This window comes from Sander lucioperca, chromosome 19 (genome assembly GCF_008315115.2).
Source record: "Sander lucioperca isolate FBNREF2018 chromosome 19, SLUC_FBN_1.2, whole genome shotgun sequence".
NCBI lineage: Eukaryota > Metazoa > Chordata > Actinopteri > Perciformes > Percidae > Sander > Sander lucioperca.
This window is the reverse complement of record NC_050191.1, coordinates 12485159-12506161: the sequence shown is the minus strand read 5'-3', so window position 1 is coordinate 12506161 and position 21003 is coordinate 12485159. Positions and strand designations below refer to the sequence as shown.

The following is a 21003-nucleotide window of genomic DNA, read 5'->3' as shown; positions in this document are numbered from 1 at the left end:
ATGAAGCCTAACTGTAGCACATTGGCCTATATGTAAATGTGTTTACAATATTTAAAACTATATAAAAAAAACGTATTTATTTACAAAATGAACACATTTTAAATTAGTATTTCTTCATTATAAATACAGAATTATATATCATAATATAATCACATTCAATATTTATATTATTTATCATTCTAACTATCCTTACTATCTTACGTATTGGCTAACATTATAAGCCATAGCATTTATTTTGAGGGGTAACGATGAGAGCTTTGGTTTGATAGTTCGAACCGGAAGTCATGCTTTCCGACAGTGGTCTGTCCTACAGGTTGGCACCGATACGTTGTTGTCGGATCAGATTTTGTTGTAGCTACCTGGGAGAACACGGGGCTCACCTGAAAGTGGATCGCCTTCACTCGGCTCTCAAAAGTCCGCTTGGTTTCCACTTTGTTGTGCGATATTAATGAAAAAAAGAGTGAGGCAGCGTACTTTGGCAGCGGATAAATAATTAACCTGGCAACTCAAGAGGCAGTTTACAGAAGAGCTGACATGAGGAGCTGAGCCAAGCAGTAGCGGAGTGCGCCTCTCGACCGCGACAGAAAGACAGGCCCACAGGTGTTTTTGAATTTTTTCTGTTTCATGTCATTTGACCTGAATACACTGCACTGTTATCATGCTCGGAGCGGAGAGCAGACTGGAAACCCGGTTGAAGAAGCTGGAGTCCCTGATAAGGAACCCAGAGTCGGCACTAAACTTGGAAACCCTACTGGTGAGTTCGCATTTACCCTCTAGGTCTTATACAGGTAGGTCTCACTACTTAGTCTGAGAGCTAGGCAAATGAGTTACACACACATAGCTGTGCTCTGAGTTTTCATACTGTCATGATCACGACAGCTGGAGTAAACAAATTTTAAAAAACAGTTGCACAATCTAAAGAAATAACATACTAGCCTAATCGCTGTTTTATGAGTGAGTGACTGGACAGTACTCTTTATTAGATTACTGCTTGTGAAAACCTCAGTTGCCATTTGTTTATCATTACTTTGGCTTTTAATCAGGGATGCAGCAAAGGGAAACCCCACCTAAGCTTTGTGTTGCCACCTTTTCCTGTGTTGAATACAGTTTAATCCTCATTTTAGTTATGATGGAAAAATATGATAGGACATTTTGTTTATAATAATCAAATATGATAATTTTTTAGAAGGGGTATTAAACTGAAACTTGCCATTCAAGGATATAGACAAAAGAACCAAGTAGTGCCCTCCCTAAAATCTGAGTAGTTAATTCATTCATCTTTTCTTGTCACTCCATCACTGTCTGTTTGTGATTAGTATCTTGGTGTGGCCTCTAATTGACACGCCCTCTCTATGACCTTCTCTTAAGAATGTACTCAGCCTACTTCGATAAAGTTGATAAAACTATTGCCACTGTTAAGCTTCTCTGCCCTAACCTCTGACAACAAAAGCAATTTTTTTTGAGCTGATATGGAGCAGCTTTTGTTTTGGATCCTCTGTCTTGACAGGACCTCCCGACAGGCCACAGCCCAAAACTCGCCTTACTTTGTAGGTTTGCACAATGCACAGCTATTTTTTTCAGCCAGCACTGTACACTGTATATTTCAAAGTATGGTAAGGGATTTCAGGCAATCCAGACACACCTGAGGAAATGTAAAGACTGAATTAACATGCTTTTCTACATGGTCACATTTTCGCTCAGCAAATTAAATAATTTGATGGTAAAATGTTCAGAAAAATCCCTTTACTGTTTAAGTTATTAAGCTGCTAAATGCAGGTTTGTTATTAACAGAACGCCAGCCGTGGTTGTCAGTCCGGTTATCCTGGTGCTATTTGAAACAGGGAAGATCATTGGCGAGGTCAATATGTCAACCTGTTGAGTAGATGGCAGTTAAAGGAGATTTGATGTTGTCTATGCAGGTTGTCTCCACAAAAAAAACAACCCTTCCAACTGCAGTATTTCCTTCTGGAGGAAGCCGTGCCTATTCTCAGTGCTGATGAATCACAAGTCCAGTGTAAAGCCAGGGCAGACCCAATTAATGTCATGCAATGACATAATCAGACAACAAAGTAAAATGAGTCAATTTAAACCCACGTCGACTGTCCATCCAAACCTCACCAGTCGTTATTCTCAGTGTTATCTCTACAGTCATCTGCGTCTGGTTCCAAGCAGCTCTTTAGTGGACATAACTATGGCCACCGGGCTACTTAATACAGGGAGCTACCACGCAGGAAGCTAAAGTCACTTCCTGGAATTGAGCTGGAATTGAGCTGGAGTTAACCTGCCGTGACCTCACGTCACTATTTCCTGTTTGTCCACAATGATTTTTGTTGTGTTTGCACAGCGGATGTTTTTTGAAGCATTTTTTTTTTTAAATCTGCGGAAGAAGGGATTTGGATGAAGCTTTTTAGAAGATAAGCTGTTTTTGATATATAATTCTGTATTGTGTATTTCTTTCCTTTGGATTGGTGGGGACCTGGTCTGTAAAGGCAGGACACAGTTTACATTTTGATTCTGAGAACCTCTCCGTTGCTGCTGACTGTGCTCAGGCAGAATCAGCTCACAGTGGAGTAGGTGGGAGCTGTTGTCTGAGGACACACAACCAAGCCTAAACAGGATCCTGTTCAGATTTGTCCAGATTCCAGAAGTGATAAGCAAACCAGAATTGTCTTCGGCTGTAGCTGGTCTGAGGCTCAATAAGGGGGTGAGAGATTTTAAAATTCGAAAACCTTCCCACTACAACATAACGTGTTATAACTGTAAATGGAGGAGGGAATCACAGGATAACTCACAAACTATCATGACGATATCATGAGGCCTCCTTTTTTAGTGTAATCCAATTTTACGTTGACGTTAACCCCTTGTTAATTGAAATAAACTGCACCATCTCTGGTCTTGGTGGCTTTCACCTACTCTGGCAATTCACAGTCACCCCCTTGTCCTACTTGTCAAGATGCAGATCATTCTTGTACTAGTCTATATCCACGACGTTCCACTTCCAGGGTTGCTCCGGTGCCGCCAGAAGTTCTGCTGGATGTCACTCTTTTCTGCCCGATGTCCCTCACCTTCCTCTTTCTTTGTGTTGTAATTTTAAACTCTGGTCGATGTATATGAGGACTATGGTTAACTGCTCCTCAGATCTCTGCAGGGTAAATCCAGACAGCTAGCTAGACTATCTGTCCAAAATCGAGTTTTCTGTTACACGACTAAAACAACCTTTGAACGTACACATGTTCCACCAAAACAAGTTCCTTCCTGAGGCTATTTTGCAGCGGCACCGTGGCTCCGTCCGGCACTCAAGACGATTGTGATTGGTTTAAAGAAATGCCAATAAACCAGAGCATGTTTTTCTCCCATCCCAGAATGCTGTGTGGACTAGCCAGACCCTCCTCCACAGCGCTGTGAAGGAAGGTCTGGCAATGCGAGACTATTCTTGTACCAACAAACTCTCCGGAAGACTCCTCTAAAACTCCTCCAAGAAAAGATTGAAAGGGAAGCTCCAGTAGTCGTTGGCTAACTCCAAATTTGAGTTTTGTCAATACCCATACTTTACAGTATGATACATTTACAAAATCCTATGTTTATCAATTGGCACACTTAAAGTGAATAGCCAGAAAAAATATCTCATTAAATCTTTAATATTTTCTTTTTTTATTAGTAAAGAGAAATGTACAAAAGGTAGCCCTTTAATGAAATTACATAATGTGTTAAAAGTGCCCTGTGGAGTTTTCTTGTCAAACATAAGTTTACATTTAGTGTATCTCACCTATATGTATTGTTTGTGTCTTTTGAGATTTGACAAACCTTTTAAGTATAAAACATTTGCAAAGCTGATATTTTTTTAGACGTCTTAAATGGTGCAAGGTTTAAATCCATGTTGACTTGCTAGCAGTCTTCTTCCTCACTGCGTATCTTTTGGCATCACTGCCAACAACTGTTGATGCAGCAGTGTTTGGTGTTGCCCGCATCCTCACACGTGTGTGCATGTAGTAAGTCCTTCTGACCCACTTATAAAACATTACTCTATAGTGCTAAAAAAAAACGATTCCTCACGGTACCTTTTAACTATCTGGCAAAACTTGAGTTTTAGATATGACTTTACTGTGTTTTGGTACTTGAAATTCATGACGGACAGATTTAATACTGGATTTAGATACTGAACCCCGATCCTAGTTAACAATGTCGTTTCTAACTCTTTGCACATTTCCAGACTGTTCTGCTATTTTCTATTCCAGGTCAACCTTTATGTTTAAAAACTAGTTTAACATACAAGGATGTAAAACAGCCAAAAAAGATTTTAGTCCCGCATTTCCAGAGACTATACACACATTTGAATCTGCTAAAATTAGATTATATTTGCATATGTACATAGAGTTTAACAATTCTCGCACTGTTGAGTTCCCTCTCTACTGCAGTAACCATGGTTGTTACAACACACTGTAAAATGATCATAGATCCTTGAGTGCTCAACCATGAATCCAGTCCCATAAGCTGTTTGTCCCACAATAGCTTCTGAGCCTTTCGGTCTATTTCCACCCGTCTGCGCTGGGGGAGATCTCTCTGCACCGCTTCTATTTAAAGGTGCAGAATTGTTCCACCTGCCCCTGCCCACCCACTCACATATCCCTGAACAAACAGACCGATAGACACCACTGTGGCTCAACCACCCTACCCTACACACACACACACACACACACACACACACACACACACACACACACACACACACACACACACACACAGAGTGCATGACTCCACTTGACCCTTGTTTCTGGGGAACAGAGGGTCCTACAAAACCCCCAACCACCTGCCCAACTGCCCTGCCAGCCTCATGCGTTTGGATCACAGAGACAGTTTGAAAACTGAATCTCAACACCGCTGATTTAAGAACTGATGACGCTACTGAGGTCCTGGCTTTCAGTCTGATGTTGCCACTGCCCCTCTGTGTTAAGCCATTTGGAGGGTTTGTGTTTGTTTGGATGGAGCGGGTGTTTGGGCAGGGGGCTGTAACAGCATCTTCGTGACTCGTTATTGTTGTTTAACTTGTTATGTCTTTACGATCCAAACTCCCTTGACCTCTGGTCATTGTTTTGTTAAGCTGCACATTAGCAGTGTCATTTTATCTTCCTGTAATGTTGCATTTACGAGCACACAGCTCACAAGAACCTAATTCTTTCCTTCCTTCCTGCCTTCCTTCATCATTCTTTTATCAGCCAGCAGAAGGTCAGGGTTGTCAAGAATTACAAGACTTGTCCTGACAGATTAACGAGAGAATCGTAAAAAAAATATTTCTTCCTTCCTTCCCAACATAGACAAAACTTTCAATAATCTTTAAAACATGACTATATTTTCATGTGTTTCTATTTGTTAGTGAAACATTCAACAAAACCCAAGCAATAATGCTCCCAATTTGTTTTTCTAATGTAGTGGTTAGTTTAGGAGGCAAAATTGTTATTAGATACAGTTCTTAAACCTACAAGTTAAATATGTTTTGATTGTGTTCCTGTCCATTCATTTGTTTTCAAAGGTTGATTGAATATTTTGTCTTTTCTATCTTTTTAGGATTCCATGAACGCGCTGGCTCATGATTTGAACTATCCTGCTCTGCGGAAAAACAAAAACATTGAGGCCTTTCTGAGCCGATGTAAGAGCTACAGTGTGTTTGGTGAAGACCAATATTCTCGCTTAGCTTAAAAAATACCTATAAAGTAGGTAAATACAAGCCAGAGCACTCTGTCATGAGTATGATGCTTGTTTGTTATTGCACAACCATATGTACAGTGGAACTTTCGGTACCTTGAAAGAAAATTGTTATCCTTCTTCTACAGGCCACATTTTGGAGACACTGTATACAGTCATTGTTTCAGCAAAAGGTCACAAAAGATATAATATATGATATAAATATATGAATAAGCACCTCCATAGTCTGATTTGTGTATTCAAATCAAATGCGATTTTGCCCTGATAACTTTTACAACCAGAATATCACTGGAAATTAGATATGTATCACTTCTGTATACTTTCTTTGTGAAGTCTTTAGCTCTTTATATTTGTTTTATACTTGAGGCCATATACAAAGATTAAAATGAATATATTAGACCAACCTGTGGCTAAAAAACCCACAATACTAATAAACTGTCTTCTTCTAAAACCTACAAAAGTTTCACATTCACATAACTTTTAGTTAACTTTCACTGTGGCCAGTTGATGTACATTCCTGGCCCTGTACAACATTTGTACTCTCACTGACCTCTCTGATCCAGCAGTTAATTACTCACCTGTTTCTTTGACCCTAAATGGTTGGAGCTTGACCTGTGTGTGGTGTTGCTATGGTAACGTATCTGTCCGTCCCACAGATGAAAAGGCAGCGAGTCAGCTGCGAGAACTGCAGGTGAAGCCTGACGACTTTGAAAAAGTGAAGTTGATCGGGAGAGGAGCCTATGGAGAAGTGAAGCTGGTGAGATGTTTCTGGCAGAGTTGATGAATAAAGTGTGTTATTTATTTTTTTTAATTAATGCTGCAGCAGTGCAGTTTGACATAAAGGGAGATGGAATAGGAGAGTTTCTCCAGAGGCTGCTGAATACAGCAGTTTCGGCACAAAAATATCAGAAGCATGAACCACTAGAGGGGGCAACAATCTGTGAATCTATCAAAATGTAAAATATGTAACATCTGCAACTTCTTTTTGTGGTTTCAAATATAATTGGCACATTTCTTCTCATCATGGCCAACTTTAAGTTTAAACAAGTAATTAAGGCAAGCAGAAATTCCTTCAAAACACCTGGTTTTTCCAGATGTCTGTTTCTTGTGCGGATGGAAGCTTGAATCTGGTCTCTGCTGAGCATCTTGTGGTAGAAACAAGTCTGGACAGGCTCAGTGTGTGGGAGGGCAGTGTGAATTCTGGTGTGGGGGTGTGGATGGGATGCTTGGTGTGTTTGTGCTTGAAATCTTGTGTAAGCATGTCTTTCTATGGGCGTGGGCCTACAATTATGGCTTCCCCTTTCTGTCTCTCTCTTTTTGTCATGTTATCTTGGTCATTTTGACATTCTTACTATCTTTTATTATTGACCTTGCACAGTTATCACTGTTTGCATACCAACGTCTCCATCTTTTGCCTTGCCCTCCTCTGCTGCAGGTCCGTCACAAGGCCTCTCGGAAGGTTTACGCCATGAAGCAGCTCAGCAAGTTTGAGATGATCAAGCGGTCAGACTCTGCCTTCTTCTGGGAGGAGAGGCACATCATGGCCTTTTCCAACAGTCCTTGGGTCGTCCAGGTGTGCACATACTGTATACTGTTTAATTCTATTGAAAAACACACAATATGCAACATAGTGGAAGGATTGAACATTTAAACATAATTCCAAAAAGGCTTCTAGTTTAGCGCATCTCCAGAAAACATGGGTAGGAATGTTTCAGCTTTTACAACTGTGATATACACAAGATAAACAAAAACCAATACACAAAATGCACAACACAAATGATTGCAGCTATGATATATAAATAGTGTAACCACATATGATTTCTACAGAACCATAAATAGGAATTCCAGTAGAATGAGTCTGGCTTTGTTATGTCTAATATAAACACCAAGCGGGTATGTCATATTTTAAAGTAAAGTGTGATAAAGTAATTTAGGAAACACTTTCGAAATAATTTGCTTAAATGAACTTAGAAAATGCACATTAATTTATAATATATATTTATAATTTAACTGAAATGCGTCGTTAAACATTAAACATATATAATGATAAGCAAAGCATATAGGATAACCTAAATGATAAATTCATTATCACAATATATTATTACAATATATTATAGGGATTTTTTCCCCCCAGCTCTACTTATTGTGCACTATGTCTGTCTGTTGTTTTTTTAATGACAGATCATCCAGCGTTAACACAACCACACCTTGTAGTCAAATCTGTTCCAAAGTAATGGCTTAACATCCTGTGTTGGGCCTTCAATCATATGAGTTTGTCATTTCCTAGCTGTGCTGTGCTTTCCAAGATGACCGCCACCTCTACTTGGTGATGGAGTTCATGCCTGGAGGCGACCTGGTCACGCTCACCATGAACTATGACATACCTGAGAAGTGGGCTCGCTTCTACACAGCTGAAGTAGTGCTGGCGTTGAACGCCATCCACTCCATGGGCTTCATCCATCGGGACGTCAAACCTGACAACATGCTGCTGGACCAACACGGACACCTCAAACTGGCAGATTTCGGCACGTGCATGAAGATGGACTCGGTAGGTTAATTTTGTTGTGTCGTTGTTTTCAAATGCGTTGGGCCTGGATAGGGGATCAAGTTTAGGAACTATGGACCTTTTAACTTTTGAAGATTTTAGTCCTGTAATTTTTAAGAAAATAGTCAGTTGAATAGAGAGTGGATTGACTTTTCTTTCTCGAGACTAGTGGCTCTTTTTTCCGTGCCCTAGTGCACCACCAAGTGTTCAGATTGCAGTGTATCTATTGCATCAGGTTGTTTTGAAAAGGCCCCATGAGTTATTGTGCTAAACAAACCAATCTAGAGTACAGCAGTGGTCCCGCCTCTGGTGGGAGTCAGGAAGTGTTTTTCTACCTTTTTTGTTTTTACCACAGCAATTTCTAAATAGCTGGTTCAACTAGTGGCTCCACACATTTGAACTCTCTGAAACTCCCAGAGACAGAAAGTATCATATAAACAATCCAGTAGAGATCACACCATTTGTCTCAGAATATCTGGAGTATTGATCAAATTTCAGAAGTATTTTATTCAAGACAAGTTTTTTCATGAAAAATAGTAATTTTCCTTTGGCACCTGCATTACATATTTCTGTGTGAATATGTCTTATTTATTGGGCCTTATGCCCTACTGTAACTCTACCAACCTTTTACAATCACTGCTATTCCATTCTTGCTTTCTCTCTACAGTAAATATTGTGTATTTCTGTTTGCAGACAGGCATGGTGCACTGTGAAACTGCTGTAGGCACACCAGACTACATTTCCCCTGAGGTGCTTCAGTCTCAGGATGGTGCCGGTTACTACGGCCGGGAGTGCGACTGGTGGTCTGTAGGAGTCTTTATCTATGAGTTGCTGGTCGGTAAGTGACCTACCATATAGAGTACATCATGTTCATTTTTGTGCTGTTTGGCAACCTAAACATGTCCATCCTAAAAATCAATCATTGTACAAAACTACTTATTTTTTCACAGGTGAAACTCCCTTCTATGCTGAATCCCTGGTTGGGACTTATGGGAAGATCATGAACCACAAGAACACACTCATCTTCCCAGAGGATGTAGAGATGTCTCAGGATGCCAAAGACCTCATCTGTGCCTTTCTTACTGACAGGTTCGCACATGGAACTCTAAATCATAAACACTTAACACTTGTGCTTTAACAAGAATTCAGAGCACTTCACAATTTCTGGCTGCCTGACATGTGCATACACACTTAGATTTTCTTTGTCTACTCTACTATTTGTGTAAGTGATTGTTGGACTTTTGAGCAATTTAATTACATTGTTTGGAAAGGGGAATATAGTATATCACCAATTTATCACCACCTATCACAGCCTATACATATCCTTTAATAAAACTAATATTTTGTATTAAATTAGTTTGCTAAAAACAATATCAGTGGATCCAAACGTGAGTGTGCGGTTGTGTTGATCCCAGCTACCATCTAAATACAAATAGTGCCATTTAATAACATATTATTAGTTTTAAAGGTAAAAAAGTTACATGACTGTGTGGGTCATGTACTTGGTTAGTGGCCCATCCCCCTGGAAGCAACCACTTCCTGTTTACATTAGTAAACCCGCCCCCAAGAGGGCTCAAACACAGGCCCTTTCTGCTTCAAAACAGAGCAGCCTTTCATTTTTCCTCACTCAGTTTATTTACCTTCTCACTCACTATTCTCTCACCACAGACAGAATCTCATATGTGTACGGCTGCCCACACACACACACACACACACACACACACACACACACACACACACACACACACACACATATCTTAAACACTGACCAATACATTCATTCACCACTTAACCAACATGCTCTGTCACTGTCAGCCAGTCTTGCTGAATCATTTCTGTAAGCACTACCACCTCTCCTCCCTTCTTTTCCATGTGTTTTTCATCACTCCCCCATTTCTTCTTTTTTTAAGTGCCACTTTCCATTTCTCTATCCTCATTCTTTTCTGGCGTAACTTTCTACTTTGCACTCCTGCATATTTCTGGTCATTGAAACAAGACCCATTGTAAGCCTGGCTTGGTTGCATGTCAGATTTTTTTTTTTTGCAGGGGTTTAAAAACTCTCTCTCTCTTCCTCCCCTCCCCTGCCCTCTCTTCCTTTTGGCTGGGTCTGGAATGTCCCACACGTGGCAAGCCCAAACTGCCGCACCCCTCCAGCCCTGTACCCAGTGGTGGAGGAGGGAGGAAAGGGGGACGAGAGAGAGAGAGAGAGAGAGAGAGAGAGAGAGAGAGAGAGAGAGAGAGAGAGAGAGAGAGAGAGAGAGAGAGAGAGAGAGAGAGAGAGAGAAGGCAGCTCTAGCAGTCGTGTTTGAGTCGGTCAGAGTTGTTGATATTGGCTCCTACACTCTGATGCTGCTGTCTTCACTCCCTTTCTCCTCCTGGATCTACATTATCTTGGGTTAGAGGAGGTTCCAGTGTCCACCAGTGGTCATGTGGCTCTCCATGCTGGTCAGTGTGGTCAGGGCCTAGTGGTCACTCGTCTATAGGCTGTGTGTTTGGGATGACATGGTGATGGTGGGTGTAGGGGACAAGCGGGGTGTGTTTTGTGTTCAGGCTCTGCTCACAGTCTGTTGCTGTATGCAGGAAGGTTCGTCTGGGACGCACTGGAGTGGATGAGATCAAGTGTCACCCTTTCTTTAAGAACGATCAGTGGACCTTTGACAACATCCGAGAGAGTAAGTGTGTGCATGTGCATGTTTCTAAGTTCCCTAATGCAGGTGCAGATTTCCTCTTTTCCATCTCTGGTAATGTGTGTCTTTTTCTACCTCACATTGCCATTCCTCTGTTTTTGCTTATATTTCTTATCATCCCCAGCCCATTCCTCTGCAGAGCTGCTTCTTTCAGACTTTCAGTTCAAAGTGTATTTCCATCCGCCTGAGCCATTAAGCCTGCAAATATGGTACACATGCTCTCCATATGCTCATATCTTACATTATATGACTGGATGCTGTGTAGAGCACATGATGCACGAAACCTGCAGGATAACCAGCTGCATATGGGTGCCACTCGAAAAGAATAGAGAGAATTGAGAAAAAAACCTACATATTTCTATAAGAGATAGTAACTGTACTAGCAATACACACACTGAGGAAACTGAAAGGTTGTTTTAATGAAAGTCTCCCCAAATAGAGGCATGTTGTGTCACTGACTATGAAATTTCCATTTAGCTGAGTCCAAGATGTGACAACTGCTATAATATATTTAGATTATTACATTAACTGGCCTTTGCAATGGACAATATAATAATAATAATAATATTAATAATAATAATAATAATAATAATAGTATTGGCTAATTACATAACTTAAAGAATAAGTCATATGTGATATATGGAGTTACATTACATTATTACATTATCACTTGGTAAATCAGCAAAGAAATAATAATTGCTATTTGATGTAAGAATTAAATGATGGTACATTATCCAAGAACAAAAACAAAGATTTCTTTAATGAATATAAATATTTTATTTTATTTTCTTTATGGTTTCATTTATATTTACAATTTGACACTGCAGACAAAGAGAAAAAAAAACATAAAATCCCTAATGCAAAATCAAAAATCATATAAAACCATATTAAACATCTTGGGTTAAAAAGAGAGTATATATATATACACATTTTGAATGAGTTTCTTATAGATGTATTACAAAGAAAAAAGAAAGATAGGAGCAAAAAGAACACCTTAAATCACCTTAAATAGTGAAAAATATTCTAAGCTTTGTAAAATAGTTATGACACCCATTGGTTGTTGCGTTATTAAGCTCATACTTTATTCTTTTAAATTAAAATTTGATCATTGCACATGGACTACCTGTAAGGAGTCCGGGTTTAATCTCCCCTTATACAGTTGTATCAGATTTAGCATCGCTTAGGAAGGAAGGAAATAAGGAAAGGGATTTATTAGTATGAGCATGAGTATGAACAGGACCTCTGTGTCTGTATATAATCACATGCAGGCTCTTTCTCTTTGCCTCTTCGTCTCTCTGCTTCACCTGGCTCTGGTTAAGACAACAGACAGAACTTCGGACTGAACTTCAGACTGGCAGTCTGGAAACATAAAACCACTACTGTGCCACGGCTGTGCTGCTCAGCTCTCTTCATGTTTGCACTTGCATGTCCAGTCTCTCTCTCTCTCTCTCTCTCTCTCACACACACACACACACACACACACACACACACACACACACACAAAACTTGACTCTGCTCCAATTCTGGCATCCCGCAGAGCTGCATGTACCTCCCAGCCCTCTGTGTCTGTTTAAGGACTGCTAAGTGTGGCCATGACTCAGGAGGGTTATTGTCTATGTCTGGACTCTGCTGAAGATTCTCCCAGTTGCCTTCATGATTATCAAGCTTATTAAGAATTGGGATGTTGATGAAAAGAAGCCAGCCCCATGGATGTATGGATGGATGGATGGATGGGATGGGAGGCAGCACCCCCCGTAGTGGGCGGGCGGGGCAGGCTGTGCGGCCTGTGTGGACTGATCTAATGAGAGGGGCGCTCTAGTTTGGAGGGTTGCTCCCGCTCTCTCACTCTCACTGTGGCCACGGCTGCCTGTCATTACCAGCCCGCTATCAGAGAGCATTCTGGGAAGTCGTGCCACAAGGGCCTCCATGGAGTGGCCTGTGTCTCTTTCTGTCTGGCCACATTTTGCCTTTTTTCTGCCCCCTCTTTTTTATTTCCCCTCATTTGTTTCATTCTTCTGCTTGATCTCTCCATGTATTTTCTCCACCATCTTTGGGTCACACTTGTCACGCTGAGGGTTGTGACTTGACCTAACAGTAATGAGCTCTTTGCTTAGAGCCAGAGTTGCACTGGTCTGAGGAACTCGATCCTTAACGGCTGCTTTTTTTTCTTAATTAGGAACTATTTATAGGTTTAAGGACTAGCTTAGTTTTATCTGATTGGCCCTCTGACACATTCTTGTCTGCCTGTTGTGTTGTGCAGACTTTTAAAGCACGCCTGGAGCAGGCATTTGGGCTTGTGAAAGGCACCGTGTGTGGGGCACAAAGCGAGCACTGTATGGGAAAAGGAGTGGTGTCAGCCTCACGCCAACCTGCAGAGTGCTTACTCCTACTAGAAGCAGTGCCAAAGTTGGCATAGAATTTACTCCGGAACACACCTAAAAAAAGAATTTTTAAGAGTTTGTTGAAGATATACGTTTAAATACCTGCAGCACCAGGTTTTAATATTTGATAGTCTTTATGTTAAGCATCATCATTCTCTTTTCTCGACCCCTCTCAACCCCTCTTGTTTTGCACCTCCTCCTCTCCCCCTTTTGCTCCATGACTGTCTCTGTTTCCAGCTGTTGCTCCAGTTGTGCCTGAGCTGAACGGCGACATAGACACCAGTAACTTTGATGACATAGAGGATGATAAAGGAGCTGCTGAGACCTTTTCTCCACCCAAGGCCTTTGTGGGCAACCAACTACCTTTCGTCGGCTTCACTTACTTCAAGGAGGACCAGTAAGTGTTTTATTCGGATGTCTTCTTTGAATATTACGCTTCGTCTCTGCTGTTGTGCAAAGAAGTGTTGACTGGATTAGTGTTTGCTGGCCTCACATTTGTGTTAATGTAGTTTTGGTAACGATACTGGGAATAAAATGTAGCACTCATGTGTGGGAACTTTCACAAGAGCTGTGTGTTTCTATGACAGCGCTGTGCTTAAAATGCAAGAGGTAGAAAAAGACAGCTTGACACCCATACCTTTTAATACAGCCTCACACCAGTCAGACACTGTATGCCTGTTCGAGCTCCACACTGCTGCCTTGTTCTGACAGCCCCTTTCAAATGCCCTCTTTGCTTGTGATGGAGTCTAGTTTTTAAACCCCTGGTCTTGATCGGTAGGAGAAGTAGTAAAAAACATGTTGGATTTATGATCTTATGGTGCTTTGACCAACAATGTTTTAACCTGAAGGTATGTTGTTGCTTATACTCATGAAGCTGAAGGTTCAGCTGATTGTGTCTAATCAATTTATCTTTTACATTGATCTGACTAAAATAGAGTCAAGGACGAAACAATGCCGAAACAATGCCAATAGCCAGTAGATGACTATCAATCTAGTTTACGAGTGTATACAGGTGGTAACCGAAATCCCTGATAATACATGAATATTGAGCAGGTAATGAATGGCCTTAGACCAGCCTTCCTTTGATTTCAGACTTCATCCTTAACTGTGCATGTTAGGGTACAACCTTTCTAAAATCATCTTAAATGTCTTAGCAGTATGTACTGTATGTTCGCATTTTCAATTTGTTAAAATGACGAACACCATGCGAGAACATCAATTTAAGGGCAAGAATTGACTTAAAATGATCATAAACTTCCTTCCAATTTCTTGGTTATTATGCAGCCATGTAATGACTCCCAGAGATAGTTGCCCACCATTACGAGTCAAGTCCACCACCATGTTGGTTAACAGTTGGCGACAGATAGTGTGGCTTTGGGTTTCTCCGAATGTAAACCCATCCAGATGTAAGAAGAAGCCTGGAAGATCCTCAGGCCTTTTTCCCCCAGCACCACAGTTTTGTGCTCCATGCATGAGGTTATGGGTCTTAAGTATAAGTGATTTCTGAGCAGTTCTGATAATGCAATAAATGTGACTTGTGTCTTGGTGAACATTCAGCATCCCCTTGACCACCCAGTTGGCATTATGGATCTGGTTAGGGTAGAATACGTCACTTGGTTGCAGAAAGTTGGACACATGGATAGTGTTGGATGTTGTCCAGGTAAACTCACTAACAGACTCATTGCTCTCATCTGTCCCTTCTTTTTCTGTCAGGCTGCTGAAGGGAAATAACAACTGCTCTGTGGAGGATTCAGAGGACAGTAAAGAACACTCTCAGGATAAGGATTATTGCTCGGACAGTAAGAAAGAGGTAGGCGTTTTTTGCATGTGGTCTTACTATTATAGTAACAGAGGAGAGATATAGAGAGAATAGAAAAAGATGGAAATGACTATTGGGTAATAGCATTTTATTTCTTTTCTGGTCATCTGTCTGAGCAGCTGCAGAAAAAGCTTCATCAGCTGGAGGAGCAGGTCGACCATGAGATGCAGGCCAAAGATGAGCTGGAGCACAAGTGCAAGTATGTCTGGACAAGTAACACAAACAGAGCTGAGCACCATTTATGTCACTTTTTTTTCTTAAATATGTAACTATTTACTTAAAGGTCCTATGACATGCTGCTTTTTGGATGCTTTTATATAGGCCTCAGTCGTCCCCTAATACTGTATCTGAAGTCTCTTTCCCGAAATTCAGCCTTGGTGCAGAATTACAGCCACTAGAGCCAGTCCCACAATGAGCTTTCCTTAGGACGTGCCATTTCTGTGTCTGTAGCTTTAAATGCTATTGAGGAGGAGAGAGGTGGGACACGGTGGAGGGTGGGGGTGTGGCCTTGACCAACTGCCATGCTTCACTTGTTTGCAAGCCATGATGTCTCTCTCTTTCTCATGGGCAGGCCAAATTCTCTGGGCAGGCAAAGCAGAGAAAGGGGAGGTAACCTTTCCCCTTATGACGTCATAAAGGGAAGATTCCAGATTGGCCTACCTGAGCTTTCATTTAATCAAAGGCAGAGCAGGATACCCAGGGCTCGGTTTACACCTATCACCATTTCTAGCCACTGGGGGACCATAGGCAGGCTAGGGGAACTCATACTAATGTTAAAAAACTTCATAAAGTGAAAAAAAAACTTTTTGTTAAGTTTTCTTTCATGATAAAGTATTCCATGTTTCATGTTGTGTGCTGTGTATAAAGAAGGAAATTCCTGTGTCCATGTGACATCCCTGAGTCCATGCCATCCATGAGTTTCTGATAATGGTAGATGTTTAAAAGAAGGGAAAAGAAAATCACTTCCAACATGTTTCATCAGTAAAGTAGCTTAAAGGAATAATCAGTGGATGATCTGGTGTCCAAGGTCCTCTTAATTCAATGATTTGTGCAATAAAACTGTTCTTTTCCCCTAGAATTGCCAACAACCGTTTAGACAAGCTGGTCAAAGAATTAGACAAGGAGGTAAGAATGGATGGATGCTATTTCAACCATGTAGCTGATGTGATAAAGTAGGTAGTTCATTCCACTCACATTCTTTGTTATTTCCTCTCTGATTAGATGAGTAGCAGGCAGAAAGTCGAGGCCTCACTGAGGCAGCTGGAGAGAGAGAGAGCTCTGCTGCAGCACCAGAGCACCGAGAACCTCCGCAAGGTGGAGATTGAAACTGACAGAAAACGCAGCCTGGAGAACGAATGTGAGCACCTATATAAACATTGGGGCGTGAAACTCCTGAATAAGATCCAAAAAATGCATTTCTAAGACGTTAAATGTCATGTCATGCCGATAGTATAGTTCTTCAGTTGTTCTCATTTTCATATATTTTACTTGCAAAAATTTTGCAAGTAAATGTCGGGCTGTTAAACTCATTAAATATTGAAATGAACCATAAGGATATCTGTTAATATCATCACAGTATATATTCTATATGGTTGTATATATGCTGGCTATTAGTGGGTGGATCGTGGTATTTCAAGGGTCCACTGAATGTGTTATGTCACATAAAGCATTAACTCTTTCATTTGTCTGTGTCTTAAGTGAACAACCTGAGGGACCAGCTAGAGGATCTTAGAAAGAAGAACCAGAATTCCCAGATCTCCAATGAGAACAACATCCAGCTGCAGAGACAAGTAAGGGGGACATTTTTAACTCTGCCTAACTTTTTTTATAATGCTTCACTGTAGCATTCATACTTATGTAAATCAAACATGCTAATTTAATAATCTATATTCAAGCAAGCAACTGTGACTGTCGTTTTCATTATTCCTCTGCCTTTCCCTCATTAAACCCCCTTTTAATCTTGCTGCTGCGCTGACCCAGTTCAGCCTGCAGGGAAAAGCTTCATCCTGTCTGTTTCTCATGTGTAGCTCGAGGAGGCCAACGCCGTGCTGCAGGCTGAGCAGGAGGCGGCAGCGCGGCTGAAGAAGAGTCAGGCAGAGGCGCAGAAACAGGCTGAGAGCCTGGAGGTCAGCCTCAGGGAGATGCAGGAAAAGTGCAGCCAGCTTGAAAACAGCAAGATGGAGCTGGAGAAGCGGCTGATGGGGCTGCAGGCCGAGCTGGAGGAGGAGAGAAGACACCGCAACCTCGGGACAGAAACTATTACTGACCTGCAGGGTGAGGCCTGGCTGTCTATTACACTCTGAATATGCATTGAAAGAAGTAGTTCCACTTAGTTTAAAAGCAAGACTATGTAACCTTTGAGGGAATAAATGTGTTATTTTTCATTTTCCAAATTAAAAGTGGAATTTATAAGCAAGAAAACACACTGTTAATTACAGTCAGAGGTTTTGTTGCTACAGCTTTATTTGGTCTGGTATGACCAGTAGTGTATGGTGGCTAATGTTTGCAAACTTTAGAGAAACTTTGCTGTATAACAGACAAAAAAGGAGTCAGTTGGCTGACTTTATGACTTCTCTCATTGCACTGCTGTTACATTAGCTTAGCATTTAGCTAAATGCTAAACTTTATTCCTTAAACTCCCACAGTAGCTGCTGGTGGCAAATGTTACCAAAAAATACGTAAGATGTCAAAATCAAGATATAAGTCTCACTTTAATAGTCTGTTTCTACACATAGCCTACACAGTGGTTGGAAGTGAAAAATAAGCAGAAGAAAAACACTGTTGAGGTTTGGTTGTTACATTTTTCTTCAATAATCAACACCTTAACAACCAGCCAACCATTTTTCACAAGCCTTTTATATTCCAAACTTGAATGTGTCTATTAAAATGTTATAAGGTTAGCAATGTTGGAATGTACCAACCAAAAAAGGTTCACTGCCATAACTGCAGGTCATCAAACTGCGATCCCATTCAGTAAACATCTCCTCAGTAGCAGGAAAAAGGCGTACCTCAACTTGAAACTGGAGGCTGGACATGGTTATTAGATGTGAATTGTTTTTCTGGACCAGGCTTTGGGAAATATCAGATCATAGGTGGAAACATCTGTTCAAAAGGCTGAGAGTGAAGCAAGAGGCTGTGAAAGCCAAAGCCAGACCAGAGCCAGCACCTCTTGTGAGATGCTGTTTGGAAACTGAAACGTGCTCAGTCTTTGCAGAGAGGCCAGTCTCTGAGGTCAGAGGGGACGTATCGAAACAAAAGTGCTGCCTGTTTGCTGCGATGCCTCATGCTTTTTTCCCCTGGTAAAACTCTCCATGTAGGTGGAGTTGGTTAAAGGGGAAATAAACATTTAGTGTGTTGTTTTCCGTATATTGAACGTGTGCAGGAGCATTATGTAATGTCTCACCCAGGGTCATATCTGTTTGAAACTGAACAGTTCAGGTGCATTTTCTTGTAGTGTTTGCAACCACTGCACTAAATCTCCTCCTATATTCCTTCTATAATTTCTTTGTTATTATTTCCTTTTCCCTGTTACCATCACTCACACACACCTCAGGACGTATCTCTGGCCTGGAAGAAGAGGTGAAAGACGTGAAGTCATCTCTCTCCAAGGTCCAGTCTGAAAAGAAGCTGCTACATGAGAAGCTCAATGACCTCGAGAAGGTTGGCTGTTATTTCTAATGGCTAATTTCTATTGTTAATTGAGAGTTAAGGCTAGCCCAGGAAATGTTCCCCCTGAGAACTTCAGTTTGACATTTCTAGATTACGTTGACATTGTTCTCCAGCATTTTGAAAATGTACCTTTGACTGTTTCCATGCAATAAGTTTATCAAGTCAAGGTGAAACATCCCTATGTAATGAATGAATGCCATTAGAAAACCTAATATCCCCTTTGATTCTATAGGAGAAGAGCAACCAAGAGATTGACTTGACGTTCAAGCTGAAGTCGCTCCAACAGAGTCTGGAGCAGGAGGAGGCAGAACACAAAGCCACCAAAGCCAAGCTGGCAGATAAAAACAATATCCACCAGTCCATCGAGGAGAAGTCTGAGGCCTTAAAAAGTATGTGAAAGATGATTGCAGGATGGATGAAATGCATCAACATATGTTCAGTAGTTTAAATTGTAGCTCACTTAACACAAATATTGAAATAAAAACACAAACGAGCACAAGTATTATTAATTATGACGAAAAGTGACTTTACTTATTCATGAAGGCAGGAAAAGAAAATGAAACATTACTTGAAAAAGATGAAGGGCTGCTTGATGGAGTAGACCTTGACAGAAAATGATAATTTGCTCTTGTCATTTATCTGGTGCTCAACCAAAAGCAGAAGTTGTTTTATCAATACTGTTGTATTAAGTGCAGGGTAAATGACCCTCCGGGACTTTTTGTTTGGTCCAGAGATGGAATGCACCCTGCAGGAGGAGCGCAGCTTGAAGCTGCAGTTGGAGGGAAAGCTGCTGCAACAACAGAAGGACCACTCCATGCTGGACTGTGACTACAAGCAGGCGCAGCACAAACTGGAGGAGCTGCAGGCACAAAAGGAGAAAATGTCTGAAGAGGTGCGTCTTACATCTTTATCAGTAATTTGGCTTGATAGAAAATGATGACAATTTTTAATACTCAATTGAATTGTTTGAAGTAATTCTTATCAAATAAAAATGTAATTGTCTACTGTTATGCAGCTTTTCCTTATCACACTTTCCTCTTATCATGACTGATGTTTGGACAAAGTAAGCAATGGGAAAATGACACCTTGAGCTCCTGAAGCTTGTGATGGGCATTTTGGCCTTATTTTTAGACTTTTTATAGACCAACAATTTGATAGTAATTATATAAAGTAATCAAAATAATGAAATTAATCATTACTTGTAGCCCTAATTTTTTGTTCTGCAGTTTGAATTGTTACCCAAAACTATCAATTAGTGCCACCACTAATGTGTGTGTGTGTGTGTGTGTGTGTGTGTGTGTGTGTGTGTGTGTGTGTGTGTGTGTGTGTGTGTGTGTGTGTGTGTGTGTGTGTGTGTGTGTGTCGCAGGTAAAAAGCCTGAGCGTGCGTCTAGAGCAGGAGATCCACAAGCGGAGCATGAGCCAGAGCGATCTGAAGATGCAGAACCAGCAGGTGTCAGTGCTCCTCTCCTCAGAGAAACAGCTCAAACAGGAGCTCAACCACCTGCTTGACATGAAGCAGGTCCTGGAGAAACAGAACCAGGAGCTACGCAGGTCAAACACACATAATGACATAATGAGCATTCAGTAATGCATATTGAACCTATAGAGTTTGTTGTAATACTGTTGGCAAATCGCGGTGGAGAATCTCATTCATCCTACAGTATCTGGTTTGAGGAAAGTGCTTTGGCTCTGGTGATTAGTTGGCCAGCAGCAGGGATTGACAGATTTTTGGTCCTGTTCCAGGGAGAAGCAGGAGGTGGGTGGCCAGCTGAAGGAACTGAAAGACCAACTGGAGGCTGAGCAGTATTTCACAGTAATTCTAACCATCCGTTTTCCTTCTTTTGTACACCTTGTTTACAAGCAGTAGTGGCAGCCATTATTATATTCCACTCAGCATAGATGACTTAATATTGTCAGACTAGCAAACAAAAATCTAAATCAATCTACAATATGGGGCTTGAATGGGAAGATATGAGCCTCCATATCTGTGATATGAAATTAACTGAATTTCCAACTGTTTTCCTGCCAAGACTCTTTACAAGACGCAGATCCGTGAGCTGAAGGACGAGCGTGATGAGAGGAACAAGCTGTACAAAGAGGTGCAGCAGCGACTGGCAGAATATCAGGAGGAGAGGTAACCAGTCTAAACACTATAAATAGAGGCACCGCAGCACTAAAGTAACCTGATATTTCTGTTGTG

The 21003-nt window shown here is 41.1% G+C and overlaps 1 protein-coding gene across 5 annotated transcripts in view; it reads left to right on the top strand.

Annotated features, from left to right (window-relative positions):
• Positions 1-286: 286 nt before the first annotated feature.
• Positions 287-21003, top strand: part of LOC116066412 (rho-associated protein kinase 2-like) — a 30655-nt gene continuing 9938 nt past the window's right edge. For 4 of the 5 annotated variants that reach the window (XR_004895917.1, XM_031322454.2, XM_031322451.2 and 1 more), the window contains exons 1-21: positions 287-754; positions 5563-5644; positions 6357-6457; positions 7136-7273; positions 7988-8248; positions 8939-9083; positions 9196-9334; positions 10826-10917; positions 13551-13710; positions 15027-15123; positions 15252-15331; positions 16209-16257; positions 16354-16489; positions 16831-16922; positions 17160-17406; positions 18686-18792; positions 19034-19190; positions 19533-19693; positions 20170-20354; positions 20547-20616; positions 20834-20937. Coding sequence is in view for 4 of the 5 variants with exons in the window: in XM_031322454.2 (XP_031178314.1) it covers positions 659-754; positions 5563-5644; positions 6357-6457; positions 7136-7273; positions 7988-8248; positions 8939-9083; positions 9196-9334; positions 10826-10917; positions 13551-13710; positions 15027-15123; positions 15252-15331; positions 16209-16257; positions 16354-16489; positions 16831-16922; positions 17160-17406; positions 18686-18792; positions 19034-19190; positions 19533-19693; positions 20170-20354; positions 20547-20616; positions 20834-20937 (2699 nt within the window). In the remaining variant the exon portion in view is untranslated. The remainder of the gene's footprint in view (positions 755-5562; positions 5645-6356; positions 6458-7135; positions 7274-7987; positions 8249-8938; positions 9084-9195; positions 9335-10825; positions 10918-13550; positions 13711-15026; positions 15124-15251; positions 15332-16208; positions 16258-16353; positions 16490-16830; positions 16923-17159; positions 17407-18685; positions 18793-19033; positions 19191-19532; positions 19694-20169; positions 20355-20546; positions 20617-20833; positions 20938-21003) is intronic. The other variant, XM_031322455.2, reaches the window with a different exon arrangement.